Source organism: Platichthys flesus, chromosome 6, assembly GCF_949316205.1.
Source record: "Platichthys flesus chromosome 6, fPlaFle2.1, whole genome shotgun sequence".
Classification (NCBI taxonomy): domain Eukaryota; kingdom Metazoa; phylum Chordata; class Actinopteri; order Pleuronectiformes; family Pleuronectidae; genus Platichthys; species Platichthys flesus.
Window position 1 is genome coordinate 23214815 of NC_084950.1, and position 8855 is coordinate 23223669.

The 8855-nt window shown below is 39.8% G+C and overlaps 1 protein-coding gene across 2 annotated transcripts; it reads left to right on the plus strand.

Annotated features, from left to right (window-relative positions):
* Positions 1-529: 529 nt before the first annotated feature.
* Positions 530-8855, plus strand: ftsj1 (FtsJ RNA 2'-O-methyltransferase 1). Of its 2 annotated transcripts, none has more exons than XM_062390459.1 (11): positions 530-626; positions 1381-1513; positions 3650-3719; positions 3886-3988; positions 5677-5755; positions 5861-5913; positions 5985-6038; positions 6605-6707; positions 6827-6910; positions 7282-7385; positions 8164-8855. In XM_062390459.1, the coding sequence occupies exons 2-11, from the start codon at positions 1393-1395 to the stop codon at positions 8344-8346; spliced, it is 954 nt and encodes a 317-aa protein (XP_062246443.1). In that variant the 5' UTR covers positions 530-626; positions 1381-1392; the 3' UTR covers positions 8347-8855. The 2 variants fall into 2 exon arrangements, with proteins under 2 accessions (XP_062246443.1, XP_062246442.1); XM_062390458.1 differs by having other exon boundaries at positions 573-626; positions 1376-1513; positions 8164-8854.

Here is an 8855-nt window from a genome sequence, read left to right on the forward strand (position 1 = left end):
GGTATTTTTCCCAATAATCTCAAATAATGTTACAAATAATTTAATGAGCTATGGATGCATTTGTTTAAATGTTACAGCTGGTCAAGGTTAAATACTCAGTATTTTGTTTGTCATTACATCATAAATTATTTGTTGATTTATATATTGCTTTCATAAACGAAGTCTGTTCAATAAATATAGGGGAAGTGTAAAAACCCCACAAAAAGAGAGCAATCAAGTAACATTTAAAACATTTTTTGACTTTGTATTAAAATATAGCAATCGTTATAGAGTTTATCTTTTTTTTTTTGTCTGCAAATATTTTAATTTCAAATAAAATGATTCTGGCGTGTCTCTTGTCGCTTCAATACGGAGACATAACAAACATATTAAAACTTTCAGCGACACCGTGTGGCTAATCTGAGAAACTATATAAATACACCACGTTATGTATAGAAAGAAATTGTGGCTTAAAATACACATATAGACTTATAGTCTTGGTGTCATCTTAATTTTTAAGAAACATTTCAAAAAAAGATAAGCACGAGTGATGGGTTCGTGTGATTGCGTCATTTTGAACAGGCAAGGAACGGGAACACCTCCATTACGGGTCCTTCCATTATCAACACCAGGCCAGCACGTGAACAGTGAGTGGAAATGTCTCTTAAAGTCTCTGCAAATGAGAAATAATGTTATTGTTCGGTCAGTGACGTTTATTATAACTATGTATTTATGTGTTTTTGTTGTAAGAGTCGTGCCTTGACCTAACATCAGGCAAAAAGCTCAGACAGCAATGGAATCTGTCGTTTCTTGTGCACTCCACACCAAACTCTGTTGAAACATTTAACTAAGACATGGTTCATAAGCCTGAGGCACGACATGTGTTCACTGAATCCTAACTAAATACATTGTTACATTCAGAAAAGTGTGTTCTTCAATTCGGCCGATAAACAATTAAGGCAAGCATCGCTTGTTTGTGTAAAATATAGACTCGAGTGGGTTAAACCACACAACCTTAAAACAAGCGAATGAGGTAATGATCAGTTTCACGTTATAATAAGAGAAGTGTTATATTTTTGTTACAGTTAAAGTGTTTTGTTAGAACGTGATAAGTTTCTATGTCGTAATAACATGACTTTTTACATGAAAAAAACAGTTTAATATCATTATTTATTACTCTTTTTCTTTCTGTTTATTATTTTATACATTTTTCACATTAAGTCTGAATAAATAAAAACAGATAAGACATTAGTCAGGTTTTAGTACGATCATGAGCTGAAGCCCTAAAATGCTTCAGATGGCAGAGTGGTGTTTCACATTATATATTAGGTCATAGCTGTAAGACACTGGAGGAAAGGAGGCAGGTGTGAAACAGGTGTTGTGTGTTTTCTGTCAGAGCAGTTGGAGGTGACGATGGGTCGCTCCTCCAAAGACAAACGGGACATTTACTACCGTTTGGCCAAGGAGGAGGGCTGGAGGGCGAGGAGCGCCTTCAAGCTACTGCAGCTTGACAACGAATTCAACCTGTTCACAGGTGAGACCCAGAGACCAACAGATCCCTGTCCTAACACACAGCTGCCTCCGTACCACTGTCAGTACAGACCCCTGGGACCCAGGGTCCTACAGAAAGATTGGAAAATGCTGCTTATATGTGCAGAAATTAAAGCTTACACAGACGCATGCAATTTTCGTGGATTTTTTTCATAATAATTGATTATCAAAATAAGACATGTTTAGGTGACATGTTTTTACGTGAAATTTGCTGCAGTCCCGGATGTAGTACATTTCCTTGTTTTAGTTTTGTTTGCTTGAAAACTCTGATGTGGACATCAAAAGTTTGGCTCAGGCTCAGGCTTTAATAAAATACAAAGCTAAACTTTCTTAGTAAAGAGGATACAAGTGATATGTCCTATTCCCAGTGATCCTTCCTTCTAAAAATTGACATCCAAGTATTCCTAGTAGCTGGAAGATAACAATACCTTAAATTTCACACATTAAAGCAATCTTAATCATTAAAAGAATATGACAGAGAAAAATAGAGAGAGAGCGAGAGTCAAAGCATATTTATTGATAAAAACATGGCTGAAACTAAACCTTAACTTTCTTTCGGTTATTATTTTAATGTAATTGAGAATACATACCTGGCTTATTAGCAGTGGTGGGAGGTAACGAAGTACAAATACTTCTTTCCTGTATTTAAGTCGATTTTTCACATATCTGTACTTTACTTGAGTATTTATTTTCCTGACGACTTTTTACTCGCTTCATTTGAACACAGATATCTGTACTTTCTACTTCTTAGATTCTCAAAACTGTCTCTTAACTTGAGCAGCGGAGGTTGGCGCAACGTGTGCCTGTATGCACGGCGCACCTCTCTCTCTCTCGCTCGCTAGCTCGCGTATCCGCTGCTTCGGGAGATGTGCAGGTCCAGCAGCGTGAGGGGGGTGCGAGACCCCCCTCACGCAAGACCCTAAGGGTCCGTAGGTTGGTCGGGCTGCCTTGGTCGACAGGGGTCGAGCAGGCTGTACCGGTAATGATGCCTCCGCAGGTTCACCATCAGGAACCCTGTTACGAGTTTGACTTCCACTAGAATCCAGTTTCATCGTCTTCACAGCGCTCCAACTCTGGCGGGGCCGATCCGAGGACCTCACTAAACCATCCAATGAGGAATAGGGATGTGTGTACAAAGAGAAGGGACTTAATCAACACCAGCACATTCCCCATCCATTTATTCCCTTTATAATGATCCAGGTGCTCCTGCAGGAGCTCGGTTCACTTCAGTCTTTCTTATTCGGTCTGAAATTTGGCAGCAAAATGAGGCTGTGTCCAGTGAGTTTTTCTTTTCTGTACTAGCAAAGTGCAGCTGTTAACAAAAGAGAAACTATCTTATTTTGTGTGCCTAGAACTTGTTTCCCTTTGCTGAGTTATCAGAAGGGGCATTGTGTATCACTCCTGCTACTGATGAAAGGTCCAGGTTTAGTGATATTTACACAACGTTTTAGCGGTTATACTGTGGTTTATTAATGTTCTTAGACAGACACAAGAGGCGCTTGTTTATTCTGTTGTGTTGATTCTTTGTTTTCTCTAGAAGTTCAGATGCACTGGTCCATTACTATTGAACCTCAGTATCTAGGGTTCAAAATTTGTAAAATTATAGATTATATGCATATTGTTATAATTTTTCAGTCAGTTGAAATAAATCTTGAGAAGAAACATTTTTGGTAATTTTGTGTCTGTATAGACTATAAAAAGCACTTTAGATTTTTAATTTTGGTACTTGTACTTTTACTTTTGATACTTTGATAAATTTCAACACCAGATACTTTTAATACTTAAGTACATTTAATATGAGCTAATTTAAGACTTTTACTCAAGTCATTTTCTGACGGGTGACTTTTACCTTTACCGAAGTCACTTTCAAGTAAGATATCTGTACTTTAAAGTATGGCTTTCAAGAACTTTATACACCACTGCTTATTAGTCAAGTTTATGGTGTACACTCAAAACTGGAGTTCCAGCAAACAGTGCCAACCAGAATGACAGCTGTCAATGTGTAAATGAAGCCACCAACATGGGTTGACTCGGACAAAAAAGTGTCTGTCCCTGCTTGTATCTACTGCTCTCTTTTAACAAATGTCTGATCAATTTTGTTTGTCTCTTTCTCCGTCAGGCGTGAACAGAGCAGTGGATCTGTGTGCAGCTCCTGGCAGCTGGAGTCAGGTCCTCAGTCGGAAACTCAGGTTCTTACCAAATGAACATCCTTAGAACCTGGGCAGGAATCCTCTATGCGCCGACCGTTTCGTTGAATGGATTTTGATGAAACAGTAAAATGAAATAGTCGATGAAATTAAATTGATCTTAACAAAAAACAATAACCAAATTACACATGCTTGTTTTTCTACTCAGAGGTCGGGAGGAGAAGGATGAGGAGGTGAAGATCGTGGCGGTTGACCTTCAGGCCATGGCTCCTCTCTCAGGAGTCACTCAGATCCAGGGAGACATCACCAAGGTAGGGGAGAGCGTGGCCTAGGGGATAGAGCGGGTGCTCTGCAACAAGAAGGTTGCCGGTACGAATCCCTCTCTATCCCATCTGCATGCCTAAGTGTCCTTGGCAAGATACTGAACCCCTAGATGGCCCCTCATAAAATGATGAGTGTTCTAAAAAAAATGTAAGTCGCTTTGGATAAAAGCGTCAGCTAAATGACATGTAATGTAATGTAATGTAATAATGAGATGAATCTGACAGTAATTTTCCACTTCAGAAACATCATGAAATATGATGTGTCGCCATTGTTATTGGCTCTTCATGTGTTTCTACTGCTCATGTTTCCCAAACCAAATCGTTGCTTTTCTCAGGAGGTGATATTCAATCCAGTTTCAGAGAAAGTTTTAGGGTTCGTTGTCATTTTTGATTGGTTCTTTGATAAGACTCCATGGAGCTGTTCATATTGTTGTAGTGGATGCTGAAAAGGTTGAGGTGGTACAGTTTTGACCATGAGTTTGGAAATGGACCATTTCCACTCCGGCTCCGGCCCCTATCACCAAATATTTTCTAGACATCTTCGTTGGCTTCTTCTTTGTGTATGGCACTGCTTTTTCATCCTGAGATGTCTGTAAAAAAAAAAAATATTTGTATTTTGCGGTTTTGCGTGTTAAAATAATGTATAAACACTCCCACTTCTCACATTGAATCCTCTGGAGAATGTTTTTTCTCCCATGGGCTCATTTCTTTGGGACAACATTTTTTGACAAAGTCCATAGCTTTCAAACGGACATTTGTGTTCTCCCATACCACGCCTCTGGATAATTTCAGAGGCGTGGTTTGTTTTTTTGGTGGAATCTATTTTTCCTCTGTGCAGTGCTTCACTGGCCACTATGAATATGTCCAATGTTTAAGCACTGGCAAAAATTTATGAAATAAAGGCTGATGTAAGGAAAGGCTCATTTTTCAATTGACTGAAGAGTCAATGGCTAATGGTTGAATGAGTCCTTGTGAGACGTCAGCAAGAGATTTTACAAAGGATTCACAGTGAGCAAGTATACAAAAATCTCAGAATGAAGAAGAGGTGTCATACATGTCAGATGACATCAACCACGATTTAATTTTGGAAAGAGAATGAGATTTGAGAGCTTTAGATGTTGCGGGCAGAGGCTGGTGTTGATGTGCTGTAAACAAAAACATCATTGTGAGTCTCCGTTATTTTACGTCCTGCCTCCACCAGGATTGCTGTGTTATTCATAGTGAAAGGCAACCTCTGGAGACAGTCCAGACCCCATTGTCCAGATGATTTCCAGATATCATGTCTGAAAAAGTCTTTGTGCTAATTGAATGTAGCTGTTTTGGGCACTTTCACACACTACCTCAGTTTGCATAAACAAGACATTAAAAGAGTTGATCTTTGATGCAACATTTAGAATTTAGTGTATAATTTACTTGAAATATTTAAACTGTCATAATAGAAAAAGTAAAGAATTAAAATTCTGCAGTGGAGCAAAAAGAGAAAGAGTGGTCTGACTTTTTGCACATTGATTTGAGTTTCTGTTGGCTCAAGCAGGGACATGGATTCCGAGTGAATGTGATAAAAATCCATGATAACATTTTTGAAAGTCTGAATTCTGAAATGTCCCACTTTGTAAAACAGAAGGGGAAACTCACTGCAGACCTGCCACATGAACTGTGTTGCCTCTTCCTCTCAGGTGTCAACAGCTCAGGAGATAATCCGTCACTTTGAGGGTCAGCCGGCCGACCTCGTGGTGTGTGACGGAGCCCCAGACGGTGCGACCCTCCCACTTGTCCTCACCTGGTCTCAAGTCTCCTGTGTCTCCCTGGTGTGTTGTTGTTATCAAACTCTCAGATATGATTTCCTTTGTGCTTCCACAGTAACGGGTCTCCACGATGTTGATGAGTACATCCAGGCTCAGCTCCTATTGGCTGTGAGTATAGAGGTGTGTTTGTTTTAACCTGTCATTGTGTGGCATCCTGCTGACATCTGTTTGTGTTTCAGGCTCTGAATATCACCACTCACGTCCTGAAACCTGGAGGAACATTTGTGGCTAAAGTGAGTCCAGCTTGCATTCATTATTTATTAAATATTCATTTAATGTTTTAGCTTTATGTTTAGATATATATTTAGCCATTCTTAAGACATGACCTCTAGAGGATGTCCGGAGAATTGGGACCAGACTTTCTGATTTTTCTTTTCACACATTAACACACAGCAGGAGATTCTCCGCTGTTACCCGTTGACGACATCACAGAAATGTCATGTCTTATTAAGAAAATTGTAAAGTCTTTCTGTGTCTGATTTGTGCTTTTCTGGCTTTTGTGAGTCATAGGAGACACTCGATGACACTAGTGTTGCTTTGGTAGTCGATGTTACTGGTGTAGCCAGTTCTCAAACTTAAACAGGCCCAGCAGCGTTTCCAAACTTCTCAATTTTAGATTTCAGAGTAGTGTAGACGCCTGGTGTCTCAGGGGCAGAGTTGATGCATTTTCAAACGAAAAGTTTATCACGGCTGTAGCCTGAGAAACAGGTTGGTGCAGTGGTGCATGCATTGTGTGCTGTGGACATCATATCTCCTTTCAATTGAGACTGTTAACCCCATCCTGTGCTCTGTTTCTCAGATCTTCAGAGGTAAAGATGTGACGCTGCTGTACTCTCAGCTGAAGATCTTCTTCAGTGGTGTGACCTGCGCTAAGCCTCGCAGCAGCAGGAATTCCAGCATTGGTGAGCCACTGTCACTGTTGAACAAACACAATTAAAAAATAAAAAACGGAATTTTCCTTCTTCATAAACCCATGATGTTTGCATGAAATCTGTCTATGTCTGTCTGTCTGTGTGTGCAGAGGCGTTCGTAGTTTGTCAGAACTACTCTCCTCCTGAAGGTTACGTCCCCAACATGTCCAACCCTCTGCTGGATCACTCCTACGGTAACGATGAGCCCTTTTATCATATAAGGTCTTCTTCTGCATACATACTTCCGGAAGTAACAACCGGCATTAGCCTCGACTACCAGTGAAGTACACAAGCATTGCTGACCCTGTTATCTCTGTTTCTGTCTCTGTCAGCTGTTGTGCAGTTAAATTCAGCATTTTACAATGATACATCTGTTTATATGTGGAGGAGACAAGCTACTATTCAAGCAATTCCTGTGTACGTTGGCATTTGCATGTCCAGGCTATGTGAAATGGCCCGTGATAGCATTTTGTCAGGTGTGTTAGCGTGGAAGGGGATTGAAATTGACGCGGAGGCAAAAGACTCATGCCACTTCTAACTCTGGGTTCTGGTCTCTCTCCATCAGATGTGGACTTTAACCAGTTAGAGGGTCCAAACCGTGTCATTGTTCCCTTCCTGGCATGTGGTGACCTCAGCGCCTTTGACTCAGACAGAACCTATCCTCTGCAGGTGAGGAGATGCAGCTTTAACCTGCATGTTCACACTGAACAACTGGAACATGGAGCAAGATTCACTCCTTTCATTCAATTTAAATGATTTTTGTTTTATTATTACTTATTAGTATCATTCATTTACTCATGACAAATTATGTAGTTGTGTGGATCTTCATGTGATAATGAATGGATAAGTGAACTGATGTTTTTATCTAATTTGTTAAATATTTTAGGTAAAAACTAAAAATTGCCAAATTACATGGATTTACAGGGGGTTGATGTAGAAATGAAGCCCTGATTTTGTATTTAAATTAAAAGATAAAGATCTTTTCAGAGGCAAAATGAGGGATTACTTGCAATGTTATTCAGAGAATTGTACCTCTTAAGAACACCTGATTTAAGATGACATTAGGTGGAATGAAGGGTGCACACTGGACAGGTCGCTTTTATGACAGGGCTGAAAAATAAGCATTAACGCTTACACAGCCTTTAAGGTCTCCACTTAAAGCATTTTTTTCCACCGCGCTGCCCAATTACAATGCATTTTAAATTCATTTTACAGTCTAGTAAATTGTCAAAGTTGTGTCCAGTAGTTAAATTGAATGTGGAATTAAACATATCACATCAACAGAGAATTGACGGGACCTCTGCCTACAGGGGAGTTTGAAGGGGTCAGTTGAGGATGAATTAAGGATGTTACGGATTCCTGTTCAACGAGATGTGTACGTGATGTTGTTGTATTTGATGTAAAAATGTGTTTTCTTTTTCACACTCTGCATGTCTTCTTTCTTCAGCTGGATACTGATAAACAGTACCAGTACACGCCCCCCACTCAGCCGCCCATCTGCCCCCCCTACCAGCAGGCCTGCCATCTCCGCAAAAACAACATGCTTTCCAAAGAGGACGCTCCGTCCGTCGGTCCCAACCCGAGTCGAGACGAGACCGAGCCACTGGCTGATGGACTTCAGTTTAAATAATGTGTTCAGTACAATGCTGTGCAGAAACTTTCAGCCACTGCAGTTTATCTTCCTACTTTCACTCTGTGTGCTGTGAGAGGCTCAACAAGCTGTGGATCTCTGTACCGGTTGTTTGTTCAATCACAGGAGTTAGTTTTTATTGTTTCCTCTGGTTTTATGTAGATCTCTTTGTAACAGGTCCCTAATCCATCAGGCTGACAAAATTTAAACCTTTCTATGTTCAAAGTTACATTCATTTTAAGAGTGACGAAATTCTGAGTAATGTATTATCTCAATAAAACAATATAGTGTTCATAACTCAATATTGGTTATGATCGCGCACTCCTTACTCGCCAACAAAAATCAGGTTTTGGCCTTTAGACCTTCATCATTCATCATCATTCTTTCTAACAAACCAGTCTTTACCTTGTCAACAGCAGCTCTACCTGTCTGATAACCATAACTGTGTTTTTATATTGAGTGCATTAAAAAGGTGAAATAAAAAAAATATATATATTTTTGCGTATGTT